Below are 27,114 nucleotides of genomic sequence, written 5' to 3' on the forward strand. Positions count from 1 at the left end.
CGTTACTATGGGGCTCCTTTTTGAAAGAGAAAAACATTTAAAAAGTGTCATAAAGCAGCATTTAGGCGAATTTCTTTTCAAAATGTCCAAATTGGTATTTTCAAAACGTGTTTTGAAGACGTTTATACGGGTGCTAATAAACTTCTTTGGTGCTCTTACTCCCTATGGTTTTTATCTGGTCTGTTTTGGTTTTTCTTCCGCTCTTTTTGTTATGGTCTCAACCCTTTCATTTATGCTGACGACGTCACCATATTCATTCCCTTCAAATCCAATCTAACAGAAATTTCCGAGAAAATATCCATGGGCATGAACATTTTAACCTCTTGGGCCAATGCCTTCAAGATGAAATTGAACAAAGAAAAAACACAATGCCTAATCCTCTCATCTCAACACTCCGCGCCCCTCCCATCTAATCTTAAAATCTCTGACATCACAATCCCCATTTCCGACAACCTAAAAATCCTTGGAGTGACACTAGACAACCACCTTTTGCTGGAAAATCATGCTAAATCCACCACAGAGAAAATGTTCAATATGATGTGGTTACTGAAACGCGTAAATCCCTATCTCCCCCAGAAAACTTTCTGGAATTTGGTGCAATCCACGGTACTTACCCATGTCGACTACTGTAATAGTATCTTGTCAGGCTGCAAGGCCCATATCCTGAAAAAACTTCAGACTGCCCAAAATACAGCAGCGAAACTCATTTTCGGGAAATCTCGTTTTGAATGCGCAACCCCTCTTCGTGCAAAACTTCACTGGCTCCCTTTCAAAGAACGAATCTACTTCAAGGTCCACACATTAATCCACAAGATCTTACATGGTGAATCTCTGGGCTATATGCTCAATCTGATTGTCCTTCCAACCAGAAACATGTCTGAATCTTCGCGAAATTACCTCAACCTGCACTACCCCAACTGCAAAGGACTCAAGTACAAAACCTATTATGGATCCAACTTCTTCCTAGGCAGCCAACTCTGGAATGCCCTCCCCAGACCTATCAGATCAATTTGTGACTATTTGCCCTTCCGGAAAGCACTGAAGACCCATTTATTCAAGCAAGCCTATCCTAATGACCCAGACTAATCTTATGAACCCATCTACCTAACATATATCCATGTGACAACGACACTGACCTAGACTGTATCTCCTACCTTACTCCCTTCTCCATTGCCTATCTCTACCTACTCATCTCTTCTATCATTCTGGTATATTTAACTTTTACTTTTTCCAACAATACTCTGTATTCCCTATTACTTTGTAAGCCGCATTGAACCTGCTTTGAGTGGGAAAGCGCGGGATACAAATGTAATAAATAAATAAATAGTGGTCTGTGCAGTGCATTATGGAGATGGCAACCCAGGTCCATATTTCTCTCTACTTGTTACACTTGTGGTGGAAACTGTGAGCCCTTCAAAACTCACCAAAGCCCCACTGTACCACCATATAGGTGATCACTCAAAAAGGCTATTGTAGAGGTGTACAGTTGAGGGCAGTGGGTTTTGCAGTGCTCAGCAGACAAAATAAGGGAGCAATGGTGAGATGTGTACCTGGGAGCTTTTATATGAAGTCCTCAGCAGTGCCCCCTATGGTGCTCCATTGCTTTCCTGGGATGTTTGTGTGGCCAGTCGACTAAGTATGCTGGCTCCTTCTACATACCAATGGTTTGATTTTCTACATTTTTCACTTGTACTTTTTTAAAAATTTTAAAAATGGACCACAAAGAATGCACAGAGCACAAAAATGTTACAGGTGGTATTTTGGGTTAAAAAAAATGTTTTGCTTTTCTGAAAATGTCTGTTTCCTATTCGGATTTGGGACGTTTAGCACAAAATGTTCGAAGTCTGACTTAGATGTTATATTGAAAATGCCCTTGTATATAATTTTGTAAGTCTTATGTTCTCTGAAAATGAGTACTTTATGCACTATCTTAAGGGTGGTGTTGGTGCTCTCTGAAAATGCATTATAGGATTGCTAAACCCTCTGTGTTTGGGTGTTCTTAGGAACTTAGGAAATTATGTGGAAACGGGACTGAATTTTTAATTTTTGTTGAAGATGTGTCCAGTTTGTTACTAAATGGACAGAAATGCTAGAGAGGTTCAATACTTGCATGAATGAGATCCAGAGTTGGGTAGTTGTATGTAACGTGAACGCAAATTCTAAGAAGCCAAGTATGCAATGAGAATTCGATCTTTGTCAGATTATATACTGGAGATTTAAAGATCACGTTTTTAGTCAATTGGACGGTGTATTATGTTTTGGAGATCAAGTAGCAGTAGTTGTACATAGCTCTCATTTTTATCTAGAACAGTTACACCTACTATGCCCTATGTTTGGTAATATGGTTTTTGCATTGATTTTTAATTCAGCGTTAATGGCCCACCTTGATATGTGTTTTGGGCTACCGAAGAAACATGTAGACGTTGCACTTGATTCAAAATGCAGCCACTAGTTTGTTTATAGAAATAGGTCACAGGGAGCAGGGTTCTGTTTTAAACTTTAACTTTGGTCTATAATACCTCGTGGGATTTAGAGCCATAGTAGTTGAAATCTGAATTTAGATTATATACTCCAAAATGATGATTGCGTTCGCAGGTGATGCGTCTCAGGAGATGCTCTATTTGGAATTACCTAATGCAAAATCGAGGAAGTTGGCTAAGACTGAGGACAGGGCTCTGAATTATGTAATCACATGTTGGAGTAAATTACCATGTGGAATGAAGGCTGTCGATGCTGTGTCTTAAGCGTAACGTAATGATATTACTATTTCAAGTTAACATAATTCCATAGACTGGAATAGTTGTTAATCTTATCCCAATTTCAGCAATTCAACATTTCTGTAATATTGCATTTTATTTTGTAAAAACTGTAATATTGTGTATTATTTTGTCAGGGTCATTCTGAAGTAGCCTAGTGGTTAAAGCAGTGGTTCTCAACCTTTTAATTATCCAGGACACACCTGACAGATAATGCTAACATACGTGATGCACGTCATACATGACCCTATCAGACCTTTAGTCTGATACAGTATGGGAGTTCGTATGAATAAAATGTAAATATGCCATATATCCGCACCCCCTCCCCAACAACAGGTATAGATCATAACTAGCACATTTTCTCCATAAAAGTTATCATACAAAAAATTATATATATATATATATTTTTTTTTTTTTAGTTACATTTGTACCCCACGCTTTCCCACTCATGGCAGGCTCAATACGGCTTACATGGGGCAGTGGAGGGTTAAGTGACTTACCCAGAGTCACAAGGAGCTGCCTGTGCCAAATAGCTCTCGGCTTCTCCCCCCCAACTCTGCATCTGGACCACCCTGGCAGTAACTGTAGAGTGCTGTGGTGTTCAGAGCTGTCCGGTTAACTGCCATTGAGTATGAAGCTCCTAGCCTACTCAGCCTGGTTTTATTTGAGGATACAAAAAAATCGGTGGTAGTTGGTATTTCTGCAGCAAACCTTTTTGTGCGGAATCAAATACATACATTTGTCCTGTTGAGGAATTTGTGCCATTTCTGTACTGAAAACAGTGGCATATCCCAGGCACACGGAGTGCAAGGTTAGAGAGTATTAGGAGAAATGGTATTGTTATGAAGTCAATCTAATGAACTCCTGGTTTGTTTTTATTTATTTATTTTTTTTTGCATTGAGATGTTCTAACCGGTGATCTTTAAAACTTGAAATCTGAAGCCCTTATTATGTTGTGTATGTCTAATAATTCAGTCGGCACCTCCTTGGCCTCCCCTCCTAGGCAACATTTTATAAAATGTTACACTTTTTGTAACTGTTTCTCATTATTTCACATTCAAGAATGTTCTTTTAACTCTTAGTTTTTATAACATGTATTATACATTCACTTGTAGTGTTTATTACTTATGTAAGCCACATTGAGCTGAGTAATTGTATTTTGGATAATGTGGAATACAGGTATCAAGTATCAATAAATAAATAAACTTGAGTATTTTTCCTTGCAGCTGAACCGCGCAGAGTTTGAAGATCAAGAGGATGATGTCCGAATTCAGTATGAGGGCTTCAGGCCTGGGATGTACCTCAGGATTGAGATAGAGAGTATACCATATGAATTTGTGGTGAACTTCGATCCTCATTATCCCATTGTTCTGGGTGGATTAGGCAATAGTGAAGGCACTATTGGATATGTGCAGGTATGAAATTGCAGCCTTTGGAATGTAGTACAGCTGGCTCGCTAAAGAGGAGGTGTAGGAGGGCGCAGTGCATATTATGGGAAGAGAAGATGGTGGGCATTGAAGATGTTAATTTGTTGTTATTTTTTAAATGGGACATTCATGTGACAATCGGGCTCATTTTCGAAAGTGAAGGATGTCCATCTTTCAACATAAATCAGAACATGAACGTCCATCTCCCAGGGACATCCAAATTTCAAGGGAGTGTGTCGGAGGCGTGGTGAAGATGGGACTTGGGCATGCCTAAGACTTGGACGCCTTTGAGCCATAATCAAAAAAGCAAGGACGTCCTAAAGTAAAACTTGGACGTTTTCACCCAGACGTGTTGTTTTATGAATAAGGCACAAAAAGGTGCCCGAAATGACCAGATGGCCACCGGAGGGAATCTGGGATGACCTCCTGTTACTCCCCCAGTGGTCACTAACCCCCTCCCACCCTCAAAAATACATCTTTCAAAATATGTCGCCAGCCTCAGATGTCATACTCAGGTCCATGACAGCGCATGCAGGTCCATGGAGCAGTTTTAGTGGATACTGCAGTGCACTTCAGACATGCGGTCCCAGGCCCATACCCTCCCTACCTGTTACATTTGTGGAGGAAACAGCGAGCCCTCCAAAACCCACCAGAAACCCACTGTACCCATATCTAGGTGCCCCCTTCACCCATAAGGGCTATGGTAGTGGTGTACAGTTGTGAGTAGTGGGGGGGGGGGGGGTTTGGGTGGGGGGGTTGGGGGGCTCAGCACACAAGGTAAGGGAGCTATGTTCCTGGGAGCAATTTCTGAAGTCCACTGCAGTGCCCCCTAGGGTGCCCGGTTGGTGTCCTGACATGTCAGGGGGACCAGTGCACTAGAATGCTGGCTCCTCCCACGTCCAAATGACTTGCGTTTGGATATTTTAGTCATGGATGTCTTTGGTTTCGAAAATCGCCGAAAGTCAAAGACGTCCATGTCTAAGGCCGTCCAAATCCAAGGACGTCCTTGGTATTTTCGAAACGAAAGATGGACGTCCATCTTTTTTTCGAAAATACAGTTTTCCCCGTCCGGATTTGAATGTTTTACAAAGATGTCCAGATCCCAACTTGGACGTTTCTTTTGAAAATGCCCCTCAAGGTGTTATTAATTCAGCCCTTGTACTACTGATGGGACATTGGATGAATCACCTGTAAAGATAATTGTATTGAGTGTTTTTGGATGGAGGTCTATATTTAACTTAAAAGTGAACTATAATTGTATTCTCCGAGGACAAGCAGGCTGCTTGTTCTCACTGATGGGTGACGTCCACGGCAGCCCCTCCAATCGGAATCTTCACTAGCAAAGTCCTTTGCTAGCCCTCGCGCGCGCACCGCGCATGCGCGGCCGTCTTCCCGCCCGAAACCGGCTCGAGCCGGCCAGTCTTCTTTCGTCCGCACTCGGTACGGCTGTGTTTTTCGCCGTGTCGAGCCCCGGAGAGTCGACCTCGCGCGTCCTTTGTACAATCGACGTGTTTTTTCTTCGGAAAATATCTGATTTCGTTCGGAAAGTGCTCCGCAAACCCCCTTGGGTTTCGTTTGCCCCTTCCCGTATTTCCAGTCTTTGCCCCGGTAAGTTTTCTTTCGTCGTCTGGGTAGGCCTCTTTTCGGCCTCGGTCGAGATTTTTCTCCCTCAAAGTTTTTGGTGCTCAAATTCGTCATTTCGGATTTTGATTTCGCCGGCGTGATTTTTCCGCCCATGACATCGAAGCCTTCCAGCGGCTTCAAGAAGTGCACCCAGTGCGCCCGGGTAATCTCGCTCACTGATAGGCACTCGTCGTGTCTTCAGTGTCTGGGGGCCGAGCACCGTCCTCAGAACTGTAGTCTGTGTTCCCTGTTACAAAGGCGGACTCAGGTAGCGAGATTGGCCCAGTGGAACGTTTTGTTCTCGGGCTCTTCGTCGGCATCGGTACCAGGGTCATCGAGTGCATCGACGTCGTCAGCGTCCAGACCTTCATCCTCGGCCGCCAGTGCATCGAGTGCATCGAGGCATCGGCCCTCTGCATCGGCGCCGAGACATCGGATAGCTGCATCGACGTCGGTGGTACCGGGACCTCGTCTGCTGATGTCGTCGGACGGTGGTGCATCGTCAGGAGTGCAGGTGAGGGCTGTCCATTCCCCTGCTGGTGGCGGTGAGCCTTCGGGTGGGTCTCCCCCTACCCTGAGGGCTCCTGCGGTACAGCCCCCCCGAGATCGACCTCCTTCGACCTCGGCCCCGAGGAAGCGACGGCTGGATTCTACGTCCTCCTCGTCGGTGCCGGGGAGCTCCGGTGACATGCTTCGGAAGAAGTCGAAGAAGCATCGACACCGGTCTCCTCCCTGCGTCGGCACCGAGAGCTCTGGGTCGCCGAGGGAGTCGGCACCCAGCAGGCATCGGCACCGAGAGGACCGCTCACCCTCTGTTCAAGAGGTGTCGATGCGCTCCACTCTGGACAGCCCGGAACAGCCTCCACGCCCGGAACAGGTTCTGACGTCGACGCCTGCATCGGCCTCCATGCCTTTCTCTGCAGCCGCTCTGAACGAGAGCCTCCGGGCCGTTCTCCCAGAGATTCTGGGAGAGCTGTTGCGCCCTACCCCTCCGGTACCGGCGGTGCTTGCGCCTCCGGTACCGTCGAGCGTGGCGCCGGCTGGCCCATCGCCCGGGGTGAGGTCCCCGACGTCGGTACCGCGTGCGGTGCCGACTGCGGCCACCTCCCAGGAGGGCTCCCCGACTACGTCGGCGGAGGGAGCTTCGCCGATGCGGGCGAGGGAGTTTACCTCTCGACGCCCCCATCGTGGACGTGGCTCCACTGAGTCGAGCCGGGCGAGGTTGCAGACACAGGTTCGTGAACTTGTGTCTGACACCGAAGGTGAGGCCTCGTGGGAGGAAGAGGAAGACCCCAGATATTTCTCTGACGAGGAGTCTGAGGGTCTTCCTTCTGATCCCACTCCCTCCCCTGAAAGACAGCTTTCTCCTCCTGAGAGTCTGTCTTTCGCTTCCTTTGTCCGGGAGATGTCTACGGCCATCCCCTTCCCGGTGGTTGTGGAGGACGAGCCCAGGGCTGAAATGTTTGAGCTCCTGGACTATCCTTCTCCACCTAAGGAAGCGTCCACTGTTCCCTTGCACCATGTCCTGAAAAAGACATTGCTTGCGAACTGGACCAAGCCACTAAGTAATCCCCACATCCCCAAGAAGATCGAGTCCCAGTACCGGATCCATGGGGACCCAGAGCTGATGCGCACTCAGTTGCCTCACGACTCTGGAGTTGTGGATCTGGCCCTAAAGAAGGCTAAGAGTTCTAGGGAGCATGCTTCGGCGCCCCCGAGCAAAGACTCTAGAACCTTAGACTCCTTTGGGAGGAAGGCCTACCATTCCTCTATGCTCGTGGCCAAAATCCAGTCTTACCAGCTCTACACGAGCATACACATGCGGAACAATGTGCGGCAGTTGGCGGGCTTGGTTGATGCGCTCCCCCCTGAGCAAGCCAAGCCTTTTCAGGAGGTGGTCAGGCAGCTGAAGGCGTGCAGAAAATTCCTGGCCAGAGGGGTATATGACACCTTTGATGTTGCGTCCAGGGCCGCTGCTCAAGGTGTGGTGATGCGCAGGCTCTCATGGCTGCGTGCCTCCGACCTGGAGAATAGACTCCAGCAGCGGATTGCGGACTCGCCTTGCCGTGCGGACAACATTTTTGGAGAGAAGGTCGAGCAGGTGGTAGAGCATCTCCACCAGCGGGATACCACATTCGACAAGTTCTCCCGCCGGCAGCCTTCAGCATCTACCTCTACAGGTAGAAGATTTTTTTGGGGAAGGAGGACTGTTCCCTACTCTGCTGGCAAGCGTAGGTACAATCCTCCTTCTCGACAGCCTGCGGCCCAGGCTAAGCCCCAGCGCGCTCGCTCTCGTCAGCAGCGTGCGCCTCAACAAGGCCCCGCGGCTCCCCAGCAAAAGCAAGGGGCGAGCTTTTGACTGGCTCCAGCAGAGCATAGCCGACATACAAGTGTCAGTGCCGGGCGACCTGCCGGTCGGGGGGAGGTTGAAAACTTTTCACCAAAGGTGGCCTCTCATAACCTCCGATCAGTGGGTTCTGCAAATAGTCCGGCAAGGATACACTCTCAATTGGGCCTCAAAACCTCCAAATTGTCCACCGGGAGCTCAGTCTTACAGCTTCCAGCACAAGCAGGTACTTGCAGAGGAACTCTCCGCCCTTCTCAGCGCCAATGCGGTCGAGCCCGTGCCATCCGGGCAAGAAGGGCTGGGATTCTATTCCAGGTACTTCCTTGTGGAAAAGAAAACAGGGGGGATGCGTCCCATCCTAGACCTAAGGGCCCTGAACAAATATCTCGTAAAAGAAAAGTTCAGGATGCTTTCCCTGGGCACCCTCCTTCCCATGATTCAGGAAAACGATTGGCTATGCTCTCTGGACTTGAAGGATGCCTACACACACATCCCGATACTGCCAGCTCACAGACAGTATCTACGATTTCAGCTGGGCACACGTCACTTCCAGTACTGTGTGCTACCCTTTGGGCTCGCCTCTGCGCCCAGGGTGTTCACAAAGTGCTTGGCTGTAGTAGCAGCAGCACTTCGCAGGCTGGGGGTGCACGTGTTCCCATATCTCGACGATTGGCTGGTGAAGAACACGTCCGAGGCAGGAGCCCTGCAGTCCATGCAGATGACTATTCGCCTCCTGGAGCTACTGGGGTTTGTGATAAATTACCCAAAGTCCCATCTTCTCCCAGCACAGAGACTCGAATTCATAGGAGCTCTGCTGGATTCTCGGATGGCTCGCGCCTATCTCCCAGAGACGAGAGCCAACAACTTGTTGTCCCTCGTCTCGCGGGTGCGAGCGTCCCAGCAGATCACAGCTCGGCAGATGTTGAGATTGCTGGGCCACATGGCCTCCACAGTTCATGTGACTCCCATGGCCCGCCTTCACATGAGATCTGCTCAATGGACCCTAGCTTCTCAGTGGTTTCAGGCTGCTGGGGATCTAGAAGACGTGATCCACCTGTCCACGAGTTTTCTCGAATCCCTGTATTGGTGGACGATTTGGTCCAATTTGACTCTGGGACGTCCTTTCCAAATTCCTCAGCCACAAAAAGTGCTGACCACGGATGCGTCTCTCCTGGGATGGGGAGCTCATGTCGATGGGCTTCACACCCAAGGAAGCTGGTCCCTCCAGGAACGCGGTCTACAGATCAATCTCCTGGAGTTGCGAGCGATCTGGAACGCTCTGAAGGCTTTCAGAGATCGGCTGTCCCAACAAATTATCCAAATTCAGACAGACAGAATCAGGTTGCCATGTACTATGTCAACAAGCAGGGGGGCACCGGATCTCGCCCCCTGTGTCAGGAAGCCGTCAGCATGTGGCTCTGGGCTCGCCGTCACGGCATGGTGCTCCAAGCCACATATCTGGCAGGCGTAAACAACAGTCTGGCCGACAGACTGAGCAGGATTATGCAACCTCACGAGTGGTCGCTCAACTCTCGAGTGGTGCGCCAGATCTTCCAAGCGTGGGGCACCCCCTTGGTGGATCTCTTCGCATCTCGAGCAAACCACAAAGTCCCTCAGTTCTGTTCCAGGCTTCAGGCCCCCGGCAGACTGGCATCGGATGCCTTCCTCCTGGATTGGGGGGAGGGCCTGCTGTATGCTTATCCTCCCATTCCTCTGGTGGGGAAGACTTTGTTGAAACTCAAGCAAGACCGAGGCACCATGATTCTGATTGCTCCTTTTTGGCCGCGTCAGATCTGGTTCCCTCTTCTTCTGGAGTTATCCTCCGAAGAACCGTGGAGATTGGAGTGTTTTCCGACCCTCATCACGCAGGACGAAGGGGCTGTTCTGCATCCCAGCCTCCGGTCCCTGGCTCTCACGGCCTGGATGTTGAGAGCGTAGACTTTGCCTCTTTGGGTCTGTCAGAGGGTGTCTCCCGTATCTTGCTTGCTTCCAGGAAAGATTCCACTAAGAGGAGTTACTTCTTTTTATGGAGGAGGTTTGCCGTCTGGTGTGACAGCAAGGCCCTAGATCCTCGCTCTTGTCCTACACAGACCCTGCTTGAATACCTTCTGCACTTGTCTGAGTCTGGTCTCAAGACCAACTCTGTAAGGGTTCACCTTAGTGCAATCAGTGCATACCATTACCGTGTGGAAGGTAAGCCGATCTCAGGACAGCCTTTAGTTGTTCGCTTCATGAGAGGTTTGCTTTTGTCAAAGCCCCCTGTCAAGCCTCCTACAGTGTCATGGGATCTCAATGTCGTTCTCACCCAGCTGATGAAACCTCCTTTTGAGCCACTGAACTCCTGCCATCTGAAGTACTTGACCTGGAAGGTCATTTTCTTGGTGGCAGTTACTTCAGCTCGTAGAGTCAGTGAGCTTCAGGCCCTGGTAGCCCAGGCCCCTTACACCAAATTTCATCATAACAGAGTAGTCCTCCGCACTCACCCTAAGTTCCTGCCAAAGGTCGTGTCGGAGTTCCATCTGAACCAGTCAATTGTCTTGCCAACATTCTTTCCCCGTCCTCATTCCTGCCCTGCTGAACGTCAGCTGCACACATTGGACTGCAAGAGAGCATTGGCCTTCTACCTGGAGCGGACACAGCCCAACAGACAGTCCGCCCAATTGTTTGTTTCTTTTGATCCCAATAGGAGGGGAGTGGCTGTGGGGAAACGCACCATATCCAATTGGCTAGCAGATTGCATTTCCTTCACTTACGCCCAGGCGGGGCTGGCTCTTGAGGGTCATGTCACGGCTCATAATGTTAGAGCCATGGCTGCGTCGGTAGCCCACTTGAAGTCAGCCTCCATTGAAGAAATTTGCAAAGCTGCGACGTGGTCATCTGTCCACACATTCACATCTCATTACTGCCTGCAGCAGGATATCCGACGCGACAGTCGGTTCGGGCAGTCAGTTCTTCAGAACCTGTTTGGGCTTTAGGATCCAACTCCACCCCCAGAGGGCCCTGTTTGTTCTGTTCCAGGCTGCACTCTCAGTTGGTAAATTTTTTAGGTCAATCTTAGTTATGTCCTCGCCGTTGCGAGGTCCAATTGACCATGGTTGTTGTTTTGAGTGAGCCTGGGGGCTAGGGATACCCCATCAGTGAGAACAAGCAGCCTGCTTGTCCTCGGAGAAAGCGAATGCTACATACCTGTAGAAGGTATTCTCCGAGGACAGCAGGCTGATTGTTCTCACAAACCCGCCCGCCTCCCCTTTGGAGTTGTGTCTTCCCTTGTATCTCTTTTGCTACATACGAGACTGGCCGGCTCGAGCCGGTTTCGGGCGGGAAGACGGCCGCGCATGCGTGGTGCGCGCGGGCGCGCGAGGGCTAGCAAAGGACTTTGCTAGTGAAGATTCCGATTGGAGGGGCTGCCGTGGACGTCACCCATCAGTGAGAACAATCAGCCTGCTGTCCTCGGAGAATACCTTCTACAGGTATGTAGCATTCGCTATACAGGGCCATGTTGGTGATCATTGGACAGTGGACCTGAAAGTGGATATATGCAATGATAGAAATAGTGTGACCATTTTCTTATGAATATACTAGCACACATTTTGATTTCTGAGCGCATAAAAATTTAAAAGAAAAAAATTCAAAATAAAATTTATGAATATATTAGATTGGAATTTACAATTTATTTCAATATGGTTATAAATAAATACATGTTTATTAATTTTACATGAAGTAAAGCCTGGACCTTAGGACTATTATAGGGTGTTACACTAAGTAGGTGCATAATCTCAGTCAAAATGCCAGAGAAGGGGCTTAAATTGGTGAAAAAGAGGCCAAATCAGAACTTAATTTGTACAAGACCCCATCCAGTCATGATCGCTGAGGTTTCCTTGCTGAATTCACTGGGTAAAGGGCAGTGGCGTCTTTCAGAGCCACAGAACCTGTCTGTACTACTTTTGTTTGTTGTACAGATGCGCCTGAAGAAACATCGTTGGCATAAGAAGGTTCTTAAGACACGTGACCCTTTAATCTTCTCTCTGGGCTGGAGACGATTTCAGACCATCCCCCTGTACTACGTAGAGGATCACAACGGACGACATAGGCTCCTTAAGTACACCCCGGAGCATATGCACTGTGGGGCAACTATCTGGGGTAAGACATTTCTGGATAAAGATTAAGCACAATCTGATGCCCAGGTTTTTCTCTAGCTGTGTAAGTGTAATGTGTTGCGATGGCTAAATGAACAGCAGGAAGGTGTGGTATCAGCAGTTAGTGTATCCTTGTTGCCTTGAGTTAAATTTGTGAGATGCATACTATTTCGTATGGTTCCTCATTTACTTAATTTGTTTCTTGGGGTGACATCCCAATTCAGCCAGCTTCCATCTGTCCACCTTTTCCTCATTTAGTTTAGACTCTTGTTAATGTAAGATCTGAGCAGTTCTAGAATCTTGGTTTCTTTCTCAGATAGGATGCAAGACATCACTACTATAACATCTTTTATTCTTCAGATAGAGCCTCAGTCCCCAAGAAATCCCAAACCCCTCTTTAGACCAGCTCTTCAACCATGCTTCAAAGTTCTTGATATAATATAGCTTACCTTTCCCCTTCCCGTACCCAAGTAATACCTCCAAAAACACCACTGTCCTTGCTAGCTGCCTAAAACAATTCTTTAATCTCCTGAACTTCTCTAGTACTACACAGACTTGTTTCCTTGTCTTCTCTACTTTTCTTTACTTCCCCTTGTTTTTACTACAGAAATACTCTGAATGCATTTTGTACCTCACTGTATTTCCATAGCGTCCCATAGATCAATCCAGAGACTTGAGTTATGTCCCTCTACCAGCAGATGGAGAGAGAACTTCAGATTGCAGCCAGCTTCTCTTCAGTAGTCTCTCTGTCTAGCAGGTGGAGGGTTATACCTGTGCAGCTGTGGATTGATCCGTCTCCTAGCCCGTCCCTGTTGAGCCTAGATCAGTCCCAGGTCTTGGGATATTTGAGGTACACCTCGTGGTTCCAGGTCCCTCCCCCCAACGACCCCTCCATGTCTGGGGCATCTGTGCCTTGATTTGTCTGGCCCCAGCTATTCTCTCCTGCCTCCTGGTTAAAAAAAACCAACCCTACTGTAGGCCGTTGAGGTAAGCGCTTGCTGGGCAGTTAAAAAAAATGAAGCCGGCCAGAGGAGCTGTGCAGCGCTGGAAACTCTGCGAGGGGGAGATCCACAATGTCAGCCCTTCAGCTCGCCCAATGTCAGCGCCGTCAGAAGCCACCAAATGCTGTTCCCTGTGTGGGAGCCGGAGAGCAGCGACCGTGGAGGGGGGGGGGGGGGGTGACTGGTGCATGCGGCAAAGTGCACCAGATGCGAGGCTGTCGGCAGCAGGGAGCCAGGTTTTTTTTGGGGGGGGGAACACGGAGGAGCTGATTATAGCTTTGGCAGTAGCCTTAGGCCTGCCTATGGCGTGTCCTCCCATGGATATCATTTTTTCAGCGCTGCTGCATTGACACAGCACATGGCAGTGGGAAAGGCACACACTGAGCAGACTTCGGTGCTGTCAGATCCCTGTCTGAGAGGAGAGCCAGGGGAGGTTCTTGGGGGCGATGGTGCTCCTTTTTCTCATCAGAGTTTGTGCTTGTGCACAAAGCATTCATGCTGAAATGGGCAGGGGGTTCTTGGTGTCAGGACACCTTCCCCTCCCCTCCAGGATCCCTTGCCTTACCACAGCCACTCTTGGCCAAGCAATCCCGGGTTGAGGCCTTTGACTTGGATGCTGCCTCCACTGCGCTGGATGCAGACACCCTCTTTTCTGGGTACTCCCCCGCCCCCTCCAGGGGCCATGGACATTCTAAAGGAAGGGGAGCTGCCAATGGAAGAGGGAGATGACCCCACGGTGACACGTTATCTCCCACTGAATATCCACAGTTAGGCACTAAAATGCTATTTAACCGACCAGGAGCCAGCCGTTCCTAGCTGGTTAAATAGTTTTGAATATTGGGCCCATTATCTTTAAGATGTTGGATTTGAGTGTAAGATCCATTTTACCTGACTAGAAGAGATAATCTGAGAAATAGCATAGCCCTTTCCATGAGAATTTTTTTTTTAATAAGAAAAATAGCCAATAGAAGAGTGGACGTGGGGGATGAAAGATGGCTGGTACTTCGAGTCAGCAAAACGAAAAAGGCACTGAATCAGATCAGGAAAAAGCCTCACTACAGTCTCTAGGTAGAAACAGTCATTTAGAGAAAGTTCAACACTTTTTGGCAAACCCTGTTGTGTTTTAGACTTTTACAAGTTTTAGAACACCCAGATCACTTACAAATATACAGAAATAAGAGCCTTCCATATAGCTTCTGTCTGCCCTGCTGGATTCATTTTAATTTATGTAACAGTATAATGGAACATGGACTGAAGTGCATGTTTTTGTTTAAATGGGTATAAGGTACTTCAGAATATTGATTTTGGCAGTATTACAGTTTCAGCTGTCAATCTCCCTGCCCCCTTCTGTGAACACCAGTGGGTTAAAGCTTTGATGTGGTCTTATAGAAGTTTCAGACTTGTACTGTTTGAGCATCTTTTTTTCTTTTCTTGATTTTAAGCAAGTACAACACATTGCAGGCATACAAAAGGGGAGTTTCCTGCATGAGCATTCAGGTGTTTTTCTGGACTCAAAGCTTGGTTTAATTGAAGGTTCAAGCAGTATTGCAGGAGGCTTCTGATTCATACATTAAAAGGGACATATTTTGAATTGTGTAAATGATTTTTTTTAAGTAATTTATTGCAGATTTTTTGGAGAGTGGTGAATACCACAAAAACTTGATATGTCTTTTGTACTTGGTAATTCAAGGCATCTCATTTATAATGAAAAAGTATTGAGTATCTCTCATTTAAGGCAATAAGCTCTCATTTTATGCATTTGTTTATATTTCAGGCCCTATCACTCCACAGGGCACTGGATTTTTGGCAGTCCAGGCAGTCAGTGGTACAACGGTAGGTGGAACAATATATGTACTGGCCTTGTTAAAATCTTTCACACCCTTGTACATTTTTCACATTCTGCTGTCTAAAAAGTGCAATTCCATTACATAGTTTCCCACTATTCCAGAACATAGGGTTTCGGAGCTTCAGACTGTCTTGTTGGGATCCCTTTCTTCACTTTTCGGAGGCGGGGGGGGGGGGGGGGGTCCTCCCTGTGTACAGTTCCTTCCTCTCTTCCGAAAGTGCTATCAGTATTTCAATCTGTGGAGCTGCCATCCTTTCGCAGATAGGACAAAGAGGCTATTATTCCTTGAAGCTTCTCAATGTGCGCAGAGTTCTCATTAGATATCTGGAAGTCATGAATGAGTTTTGCAAATTGGACAGACTGTTCATAGATTTTGGTAAACAGAGGCTTGGCCTCATGGCTTCCAAGCTTCACAATTGCTAGATGTCTGAAGAAGACTATTGCATCAACTTAATTGTTTGTTGGAAAGCAAGCCCCTTGGGCCTTGTGGGCTCATTCTACAAACCGTACAGCAACATCCTGATCTGAGACTACCTTACTGTCTCTGGTAGATATTTGCAAGATGGTGATGTGGTGTGCTCATAAGCCAGTTTGGGGGCTTCAGTCCTCAGGGTGGCGGTGCCAAGATACCACCCACTGTAGGGATTGCTTTTGAACATTCCAAAGGTTCTGGAACAGTGGGAAGCTATGTATTGGAAGGAGAAATTAGGTCTTAACTGATAATTTTCTTCCCACTATTCCAGAAAACCTCCCAAGATTTCTGAGATGTTTAGTCGGTGCGAAGTAATGGGTCAAATAACGACTTAAAACTTTTCAATAAATCTTAAGTGTAAAAAAAAAATGACTGTCGCTTTGCATGATACTTCCTGCATATCTCTTGTACTGTACAAGTGGTCCAGAGATGAGAGAGGTCTATACATATTTGCTTCTCTGGTTAGTGTTAGGTTAGTGAGTTGTTCAAAGTTAGCGAGTTGTTTAAGGTGGTTGTGTTTATTTTGAGTTTCTCCCTATTGCTTGTCTACATAAATACAGAGGAGCTGGACTGGATGCTGAGAGAGATATGTCTCAGCTCAGTTTTCAGTTCTCTATCTCCTCGTGCTGTTTGATGGACACAACTATCCCATAGGTTCTGGAATAGTGGGAAGGACTAATGGAAAGAAAATGATCAGGTAAGACCTAATTTCTCCTTTCAAAAGCATTATATTAAGAGTTAGTTTGTTTCACTGATCTACACTTTCAATGTGAAGAAATATATAATTAAGATTTAAAGTCTTCATACCCTTTCTCATAGCAAACTCAAATTAGCTCAGATTCCAAAAAATGCCGTAAGGCCTACAATTTAAAGGCCACATGTTCTCATTCACAGTAATTGAGCTGGTTTGAATTACTTTTGTATGAAGTTAATTTGAAGTAATTAAGTATACTTAATTTTTATAGTGCTGTTGATATACATGGGCTATTTAGTGGTGGTAAGTAATTTCAGTACATTATGTCATTGACCTAATGAGCTAACAGTCCAGGGCAATTCTATAAACATGCCTAGAGCTACACTCCATTTTATGCACGTGAAATGCACCTTTAATTGGTAGTTTCACACATAAGTGCACTAGGTGCTATTCTATAAAGTAGCGCCTAAATTCTTTTAACACACAACTCTAAGGTGGGTATAAATAGGTGGACCATGGGCATGGCACCAATTGGCACACGTAAAAAGACTCTCCGTGGGAGCAGCTTCAGGCACTTCTCCCAGGACAATCTTAAGCTCCGCCTTCTGCAATGTCACAGTCGGGCGTCAAGTATAAGGGGAGAGGGCCTATGCCAGAGGCACTATGCGTCAGAGAGTGGTGTCGATGATGGAGTGCTCCTTTGTACGCTCCTTCAGGCGGACTTTGTGTGACCAAGGTGTGGGTCTAATCTTGAGGGAGGGAGTCTCATGGAACCATGTAATGTACCTGTTGCTTTAGAACATAGTAGATATGGTAGTGTAGGGTCATTAAAACCCAAACCAAGATGGAATAGAGTGTTAAATCATTGGTATATTCTCTTTGGTACAATTGACGAATGAATGTAATAGCACGTGTAAATGCTAGATCAGTTAGGAATAAGTGAGAGGTCATTTATGATCTTATATGATCTCACAGACCAGGTGTTTTATGTGTTAATGCATCATGGTTATTGGAAGCAGATACAGTGATATTGAGTCAATTATCTCCACCTGACTTTGAGGCTTTCTTTTAGCCACAACTTTAAGGGAAAGGAGAGGGGGTTTATAATTTTTGGACCAAAAAGTATTAGGTCTTCAAAGAAAATCCTATGTGATATCCTCTGAGATTGAGAAACTTTCATTTTCATGAATTATTGCTGGTTTATGTTAAATTGGGTCTTTCTTATGATGACTAATCTTTTATTTAACCTATTTAAAGTAAGAAGATATCTTCAGTAAATTCAGTTATTTTAGATTTTAGTTTACATGTTGATTCAAATAAAGTAGCTCTAGGTTTTATTCACACTATGGTGTGTTTGGGATGGAATCAACTTATTAGGGGGCCCCACACAATAGAGCAGGTCACGCTTTAGATCTCTGTTTTCTGGATTTTAGTTTCCCTTTGAGTAAGTAAAATCTATACCATGGTCTGACCATTATGTAATTGCCATGATGGAGACAGGTTGCTTTTTATGTGGAACAATTGAATTCCATATTACTTTCTAAATTGACAGGGAAATTGTATCTTCTGGAGAAGCAGTTGAATTTTGGCTTAATCATTTGGATGAAAATTTTCATCAGTTGACAGCAGAGTGTCTAAATGTATATGTTCTTCCCCGTGGCTTACTGATACTCTGAGAAAAAAGACAGCCTTTGAATACGAACGAGCAGGCTTGGAGGAAGTTCCCAGACTCTCTTACAATATCAGCTTATTCTCCGAGGACAAGCAGGCTGCTTGTTCTCACTGATGGGGTTGACGTCCTCGGCAGTCCCCTCCATCGGAAAGTTTACTAGCAAAGGCCTTTGCTAGTCCTCGCGCGCCCATGCGCACCGCGCATGCGCGGCCGTCTTCCCGCCCGAAACCGGCTCGAGCCGGCCAGTCTTCTTTCGTCCGCACTCGGTACGGTCGTGTTACGCCGTTCGTGCCCCAGAGAGTCGACCTCGCGCGTCCTTTTCGACGTGTTTTTGTCCTTTTTTCCTTTGAAAAAGTTCGGGAAGCGCTCCGGTAGTGTCCGGAAGACCCTTTCGGGTTTTCTGCCCTTCCCGTATTTCTCAGTTTTTGCCCCGTAAGTTTTCTTTCGTTGTCGGGGTAGGCCTCTTTTGGCCTCGGTCGAGATTTTTCTCCCTCTAAATTTTGGTGCTTCAATTTTCGCCATTTCGGCTTTTGATTTCGCCGGCGTGATTTTTCCGCCCATGACATCGAAGCCTTCCAGCGGCTTCAAGAAGTGCACCCAGTGCGCCCGGGTAATCTCGCTCACTGATAGGCACTCTGCGTGTCTTCAGTGTCTAGGGGCCCAGCACCGCCCTCAGAACTGCAGTCTGTGTTCCCTGTTACAAAGGCGGACTCAGGTAGCGAGATTAGCCCAGTGGAACGTTTTGTTCTCGGGCTCTTCGTCGGCATCGGCACCGGAGGCATCGAGTGCATCGACGTCGTCAGCGTCCGGACCATCTTCCTTGGCTGCCGCTCCATCGACTGCATCGAGGCATCGGACCTCTGCATCGGCGCCGAGGCATCGGGCGACTGTATCGACGTCGGTGGTACCGAGACTTCGTCTGCTGATGTCGTCGGACGGAGGTGCATCGTCAGGAGTGCAGGTGAGGGCTGTCCATTCCCCTGCTGGTGGCGGTGAGCCTTCGGGTGGGTCTCCTCCTACCCTGAGGGCTCCTGCGGTACAGCCCCCCCGGGATCGACCCTCTTCGGTCTCGGCCCCGAGGAAGCGACGGATGGATTCTACGTCCTCCTCGTCGGTGCCGGGGAGCTCCGGTGACATGCTTCGGAAGAAGTCGAAGAAGCATCGACACCGGTCTCCTCCCCATGTCGGCACCGAGAGCTCTGGGTCGCCGAGGGATTCGGCACCCAGCAGGCATCGGCACCGAGAGGACCGCTCACCCTCTGTTCAGGAGGTGTCGATGCGCTCCACTCTGGACAGCCCGGAACAGCCTCCTCGCCCGGAACAGGTTCTGACGTCGAAGCCTGCATCGGCCTCTCAGCCTTTCTCTGCAGCCGCTCTAAACGAGAGCCTCCGGGCCGTTCTCCCAGAGATTCTGGAAGAGCTGTTGCGCCCTACCCCTCCGGTACCGGCGGTGCTTGCGCCTCCGGTACCGTCGAGCGTAGCGCCGGCTGGCCCATCGCCCAGGTTGAGGTCCCCGACGTCGGTACCGCGTGCGGTGCCGACCGCGGCCACCTCCCAGGAAGGCTCCCCGACTACGTCGGCGGAGGGAGCTTCGCCGATGCGGGCGAGGGAGTCTACCTCTCGACGCCCCCATCGTGGACGGGGTTCCACCGAGTCGAGCAGGGCGAGGTTGCAGACACAGGTTCGGGAACTTGTGTCTGACACCGAGGGTGAGGCCTCGTGGGAGGAAGAGGAGGACCCCAGATATTTCTCTGACGAGGAGTCTGAGGGTCTTCCTTCTGATCCCACTCCCTCTCCTGAGAGACAGCTTTCTCCTCCCGAGAGTCTGTCTTTTGCTTCCTTTGTCCGGGAGATGTCTACGGCCATCCCCTTCCCGGTGGTTGTGGAGGACGAGCCCAGGGCTGAAATGTTTGAGCTCCTGGACTATCCTTCTCCACCTAAGGAAGCGTCCACTGTTCCCTTGCACCATGTCCTGAAAAAGACATTGCTTGCGAACTGGACCAAGCCACTAAGTAATCCCCACATTCCCAAGAAGATTGAGTCCCAGTACCGGATCCATGGGGACCCAGAGCTGATGCGCACTCAGTTGCCTCATGACTCTGGAGTTGTGGATCTGGCCCTAAAGAAGGCTAAGAGTTCTAGGGAGCATGCTTCGGCGCCCCCGGGCAAAGACCCTAGAACCTTAGACTCCTTTGGGAGGAAGGCCTACCATTCTTCTATGCTCGTGGCCAAGATCCAGTCTTACCAGCTCTACACGAGCATACACATGCGGAACAATGTGCGGCAGTTGGCGGGCTTGGTTGATGCTCTTCCCCCTGAGCAAGCCAAGCCTTTTCAGGAGGTGGTCAGGCAGCTGAAGGCGTGCAGAAAATTCCTGGCCAGAGGAGTTTATGACACTTTTGATGTTGCGTCCAGGGCCGCTGCTCAAGGTGTGGTGATGCGCAGGCTCTCATGGCTGCGTGCCGCCGACCTGGAGAATAGACTCCAGCAGCGGATTGCGGACTCGCCTTGCCGTGCGGACAACATTTTTGGAGAAAAAGTCGAGCAGGTGGTAGAGTCTCTCCACCAGCGGGACACCGCATTCGACAAGTTCTCCTGCCGGCAGCCTTCAGCCTCTACCTCTACAGGTAGAAGATTTTTCGGGGGAAGGAAGACTGGTCCCTATGCTTCTGGTAAGCGTAGGTACAATCCTCCTTCCCGACAGCCTGCGGCCCAGGCTAAGCCCCAGCGCGCTCGCTCTCGTCAGCAGCGTGCGCCTCAGCAAGGCCCCGCGGCTCCCCAGCAAAAGCAAGGGGCGAGCTTTTGACTGGCTCCAGCAGAGCATAGCCGACATCCAAGTGTCAGTGCCGGGCGACCTGCCGGTCGGGGGGAGGTTGAAAGCTTTTCACCAAAGGTGGCCTCTCATAACCTCCGATCAGTGGGTTCTCCAAATAGTCCGGCAGGGATACACCCTCAATTTGGCATCAAAACCTCCAAATTGTCCACCGGGGGCTCAGTCTTACAGCTTCCAACACAAGCAGGTACTTGTAGAGGAACTCTCCGCCCTTCTCAGCGCCAATGCGGTCGAGCCCGTGCCATCCGGGCAAGAAGGGCTGGGATTCTATTCCAGGTACTTCCTTGTGGAAAAGAAAACAGGGGGGATGCGTCCCATCCTAGACCTAAGGGCCCTGAACAAATATCTCGTAAAAGAAAAGTTCAGGATGCTTTCCCTGGGCACCCTTCTCCCCATGATTCAGCAAAACGATTGGCTATGCTCTCTGGACTTGAAGGATGCCTTTACACACATCCCGATACTGCCAGCTCACAGACAGTATCTGCGATTTCAGCTGGGCACACGCCACTTCCAGTACTGTGTGCTACCCTTTGGGCTCGCCTCTGCGCCCAGGGTGTTCACAAAGTGCCTAGCTGTGGTAGCAGCGGCACTTCGCAGGCTGGGGGTGCACGTGTTCCCATATCTCGACGATTGGCTGGTGAAGAACACATCCGAGGCAGGAGCCCTGCAGTCCATGCAGATGACTATTCGCCTCCTGGAGCTACTGGGGTTTGTGATAAATTACCCAAAGTCCCATCTTCTCCCAGTGCAGAAACTCGAATTCATAGGAGCCCTGCTGGATTCTCGGACGGCTCGCGCCTATCTCCCAGAGGCGAGAGCCAACAACTTGTTGTCCCTCGTCTCGCGGGTGCGTGCGTCCCAGCAGATCACAGCTCGGCAGATGTTGAGATTGCTGGGCCACATGGCCTCCACAGTTCATGTGACTCCCATGGCCCGCCTTCACATGAGATCTGCTCAATGGACCCTAGCCTCCCAGTGGTATCAGGCCGCTGGGGGTCTAGAGGACGTGATCCACCTGTCCACGAGTTTTCTCAAATCCCTGTATTGGTGGACGATTTGCTCCAATTTGACTCTGGGACGTCCCTTCCAAATTCCTCAGCCACAAAAAGTGCTGACCACGGATGCGTCTCTCCTGGGATGGGGAGCTCATGTCGATGGGCTTCACACCCAAGGAAGTTGGTCCCTCCAAGAACGCGATCTACAGATCAATCTTATGGAGTTGCGAGCGATCTGGAACGCTCTGAAGGCTTTCAGAGATCGGCTGTCCCACCAAATTATCCAAATTCAGACAGACAACCAGGTTGCCATGTACTATGTCAACAAGCAGGGGGGCACCGGATCTCGCCCCCTGTGTCAGGAAGCCGTCAGCATGTGGCTCTGGGCTCGCCGTCTCGGCATGGTGCTCCAAGCCACATATCTGGCAGGCGTAAACAACAGTCTGGCCGACAGACTGAGCCGGATTATGCAACCTCACGAGTGGTCGCTCAACTCCAGAGTGGTGCGCCAGATCTTCCAAGTGTGGGGCACCCCCTTGGTGGATCTCTTCGCATCTCGAGTGAACCACAAAGTCCCTCAGTTCTGTTCCAGGCTTCAGGCCCCCGGCAGACTGGCATCGGATGCCTTCCTCCTGGATTGGGGGAGGGCCTGCTGTATGCTTATCCTCCCATCCCTCTGGTGGGGAGGACTTTGTTGAAACTCAAGCAAGACCGAGGCACCATGATTCTGATTGCTCCTTTTTGGCCACGTCAGATCTGGTTCCCCCTTCTTCTGGAGTTATCCTCTGAAGAACCGTGGAGATTGGAGTGTTTTCCGACCCTCATCACACAGGACGAGGGGGCGCTTCTGCATCCCAACCTCCAGTCTCTGGCTCTCACGGCCTGGATGTTGAGGGCGTAGACTTTGCCTTTTTGGGTCTGTCAGAGGGTGTCTCCCGCATCTTGCTTGCTTCCAGGAAAGACTCCACTAAGAGAAGTTACTTCTTCCATTGGAGGAGGTTTGCCGTCTGGTGTGACAGCAAGGCCCTAGATCCTCGCTCTTGTCCTACACAGACCCTGCTTGAGTACCTTCTGCACTTGTCTGAGTCTGGTCTCAAGACCAACTCTGTAAGGGTTCACCTTAGTGCAATCAGTGCATACCATTACCGTGTGGAAGGTAAGCCGATCTCAGGACAGCCTTTAGTTGTTCGCTTCATGAGAGGTTTGCTTTTGTCAAAGCCCCCTGTCAAGCCTCCTACAGTGTCATGGGATCTCAATGTCGTTCTCACCCAGCTGATGAAACCTCCTTTTGAGCCACTGAATTCCTGCCATCTGAAGTACTTGACCTGGAAGGTCATTTTCTTGGTGGCAGTTACTTCAGCTCGTAGAGTCAGTGAGCTTCAGGCCCTGGTAGCCCAGGCCCCTTACACCAAATTTCATCATAACAGAGTAGTCCTCCGCACTCACCCTAAGTTCTTGCCAAAGGTCGTGTCGGAGTTCCATCTGAACCAGTCAATTGTCTTGCCAACATTCTTTCCCCGTCCTCATTCCTGCCCTGCTGAACGTCAGCTGCACACATTGGACTGCAAGAGAGCATTGGCCTTCTATCTGGAGCGGACACAGCCCCACAGACAGTCCGCCCAATTGTTTGTTTCTTTTGATCCCAATAGGAGGGGAGTGGCTGTAGGGAAACGCACCATATCCAATTGGCTAGCAGATTGCATTTCCTTCACTTACGCCCAGGCGGGGCTGGCTCTTGAGGGTCATGTCACGGCTCATAATGTTAGAGCCATGGCTGCGTCGGTAGCCCACTTGAAGTCAGCCTCCATTGAAGAAATTTGCAAAGCTGCGACGTGGTCATCTGTCCACACATTCACATCTCATTACTGCCTGCAGCAGGATACCCGACGCGACAGTCGGTTCGGGCAGTCAGTTCTTCAGAACCTGTTTGGGCTTTAGGATCCAACTCCACCCCCCAAGGGCCCTGTTTGTTCTGTTCCAGGCTGCACTCTCAGTTAGTTGGTAAATTCTTTAGGTCAATCTCTTTAATGTCCTCGCCGTTGCGAGGCCCAATTGACCATGGTTGTTGTTTTGAGTGAGCCTGGGGGCTAGGGATACCCCATCAGTGAGAACAAGCAGCCTGCTTGTCCTCGGAGAAAGCGAATGCTACATACCTGTAGAAGGTATTCTCCGAGGACAGCAGGCTGATTGTTCTCACAAACCCGCCCGCCTCCCCTTTGGAGTTGAGTCTTCCCTTAAAGTGTATTGTCTTGCTACATACTGGACTGGCCGGCTCGAGCCGGTTTCGGGCGGGAAGACGGCCGCGCATGCGCGGTGCGCATGGGCGCGCGAGGACTAGCAAAGGCCTTTGCTAGTAAACTTTCCGATGGAGGGGGCTGCCGAGGACGTCAACCCCATCAGTGAGAACAATCAGCCTGCTGTCCTCGGAGAATACCTTCTACAGGTATGTAGCATTCGCTTTCTTTGAGTTTGGAGTTATACTACAGAGCTACTATGGCAGCCAAACAAGACTATTTTAAATAGATAATTTTTTTTTTTTAATCTTTATTTAAGTTTTTACCAAACATAACATTTATGAGTGATATTACACTAATTAGAATAATATTCCATTCATTACAAGAGGATTATTACAGAAAATAATACTCTTTCTAACAACCACAATAGTATGAAATTGATCCAAGAAAGAAATAGAAAAAGAAATTCCCTGCTTAAATAAGCAGTTTCACGTTAGGTTAAATCAAATAAGTAGCTACATTCCCAAGTGGGTTACTCAAAGCCTGCATACAGCGTTGCATAAGTGACTAGACTTGTACATTGACCTCTTCTCTGCTTTTTAGAAAATCTTGGCCTAGTGGTTAGGGTGGTGGACTTTGGTCCTGAGGAACTGAGTTCGATTCCCACTTCAGGCACAGGCAGCTCCTTGTGACTCTGGGCAAGTCACTTAACCCTCCATTGCCCCATGGAAGCCGCATTGAGCCTGCCATGAGTGGGAAAGCGCGGGGTACAAATGTAATAAAAAAAAAATCTTCTAATTGTTTTGGGTCAAAAAATTGATATTGCTTAGATTGCAAGATTAATCTACATACACATGGATATCTCAAAAGAAAATTTGCTCCAATCGCCAAAGCTCTCGGGCGCAACAACAAAAACATCGTGCGTCTCTTTTGAGTTTCCCTGGATAAATCCGGGAAAACTCTCATTTTTGATCCCAAAAATAAAGAATCCAAGTGTCTAAAGGAAAGTCAGAGAACTGCGTCTCTATCCATTTCCAATGCAAAGGTTACAAGCAGTGTAATTCTTTGTGTTATCACTTCAAGAGACGACTCCAGGAATGCAGTAAGATTCATTGCACTTTGTTCTGGTAAATTTACTGATGTTTTAGCATCAGTCTGTAAATAATAAGCTCTAGTTATTGGGGGCAATGAATTTTCAGGCATGCCTAGAGTCTCCGTCAGATATTTTTTAATCATTTGCGTCGGAGAAATTAACGGTGACCGAGGAAAATTTATAAATCGCAAAGTTAATCTCTTAGATTGGTTTTCTAAATATTCCAGGCGTCTTAAGGTAAAGTTCTTGTCTTTTACTAAAGTTTGCTCCACAAGTTCGAGTTTTCCAACTTTTTCAGACAGTCTTTTAACTTCAGAAGCTTGGCTTTCACTAGACTTTAACTGAATCAACGCAGTCTCTGAGAGAACTTTTATTGTCCCCATATGTTTTAAAATTACTGTTTGTAATGCAGATTGGGTCTTGGAAGTCAAGTACCAAAGTGACTCCAAAGTCACTACGGCAGGTTTCACTACCTCTCCCATTATACAATCCGGTAGAGGGGCTTTTGAAACTTGTTCCAGTATACTCACTGTCCTTGCTGAAATGACAGGAGTAGGTGTTATTTCTGGTTCCTCCAGGTTTTCAGCTCCAGTTCTCCTCTCCTGCAAACTCCCTCCCTGGTCTCTCCATAGCGGCAGGGCTTGCTTGAAGATTCTCCCTTCCGGGTTGTGGGGTTGCCGCACGCACGACGGGGCTGAAGGAAGCCCCGTCTACTCTGCTGTCCTGCTCCAAAGCACAGGCTCCCTCAGTTGGAGTAGATACAATCTCGGGACTGGGCAGCACCGCGAAACAGTCAATCATCGTCTGCTGCAGCTGGGGCATTCTGCTCGGGATGGGGGGAACCTCCCGAACCCTGCCTCTCCGCTTGCCCATCGTCCGGGTAAGGTGCTCACAGCGGCGTTCGATAAGGCTGAATCAAAGCGCGTCTGTGACGCTACTCAGTTCGTCGCCATCTTGGATCTCAATGGTTTTCCTAAATAGATGATTTTAAAAGCAGGATTAGGATTGAGAGTTTTTCAATATAGTCCAAAAATTGCACAGCTTAGGGAAAGGCTATAAGAACACTTCAGTGTGTTTGAATGTTCCTTGTGCTGTCAACACCATTATTATAAAGTGGAAACAGTATGGCACCACCAAGACACTGCCTAGATTAGGCTTTCCCTTCAAAATCTGTAGCCATGGATTAACAAAATTTCTGAAGAGTGTCGTGATGCAGAGATTACTTTAAAAGTACAGAGGTCTCTTAGTTTGGGGAGAATATTGACTGTTCATTAACTTCAGTGTTGCTCCACAATCGTGTACTGAACAGGAGGGTGACCAAAGAAAGGAAGCCACCAGTGAAGAAAAGTCATATGATGGGCCGAATAGCATTTGTAAAGAAACACTTGGAACACAGCGGAATGCCGGAAACTAGATTTTCTAATGATACCCATTAAAGGTCAGATTTTCAAGGTGTGTTTGTTTCTCTACCGGTCTTGGCAAATGCCTAACGGTACTATGTAAGCCACATTGAGCCTGCAAATAGGTGGGAAAATGTGGGATACAAATGTAACAAATAAATAAACACTGCATGTGTATGGAGGAATAATTTCTGTTTTGATGAGAATGATAGAACCTTTTGGTTTCTAGGAGAGAGATATGGCATAAAGAAAATGCAGTGCATCACCCTGCTAACAACTTCCCTAGAGTAAAACATGGTGGTGGCAGTACTATGTTACGGGTATGCTTTGCAGCAGCGAGGACAGAGAAGCTTGTGAAGGGTGAGAGAAAGATAGATGGTTCAAAGTACAAGCAGATAAATACTTACGTACATAAGTATTGCCATATTGGGAAAGACCAAAGGCCCATCAAGCCCAGCATCCTATTTCCAACAGTGGCCAATCCAGGTCACAAATACCTGGCAAGATCCCAAAAAAGTACAAAACATATTATACTGCTTATCCCAGAAATAGTGGATTTTCCTCAAGTCCATTTAATAATGGTCT

The 27,114-nt window shown here is 48.3% G+C and overlaps 1 protein-coding gene across 3 annotated transcripts in view; it reads left to right on the forward strand.

The window, feature by feature from the left end:
- Positions 1 to 27,114, forward strand: part of BMS1 (BMS1 ribosome biogenesis factor) — a 100,963-nt gene that overhangs the window by 56,812 nt on the left and 17,037 nt on the right. For all 3 annotated transcript variants that reach the window (XM_030203247.1, XM_030203248.1, XM_030203249.1), the window contains 3 exons: positions 3,983 to 4,171; positions 12,113 to 12,293; positions 15,065 to 15,123. In XM_030203247.1, the coding sequence (XP_030059107.1) occupies positions 3,983 to 4,171; positions 12,113 to 12,293; positions 15,065 to 15,123 (429 nt within the window). The remainder of the gene's footprint in view (positions 1 to 3,982; positions 4,172 to 12,112; positions 12,294 to 15,064; positions 15,124 to 27,114) is intronic.

The sequence above is a fragment of the Microcaecilia unicolor genome, chromosome 5 (assembly GCF_901765095.1).
Source record: "Microcaecilia unicolor chromosome 5, aMicUni1.1, whole genome shotgun sequence".
NCBI lineage: Eukaryota > Metazoa > Chordata > Amphibia > Gymnophiona > Siphonopidae > Microcaecilia > Microcaecilia unicolor.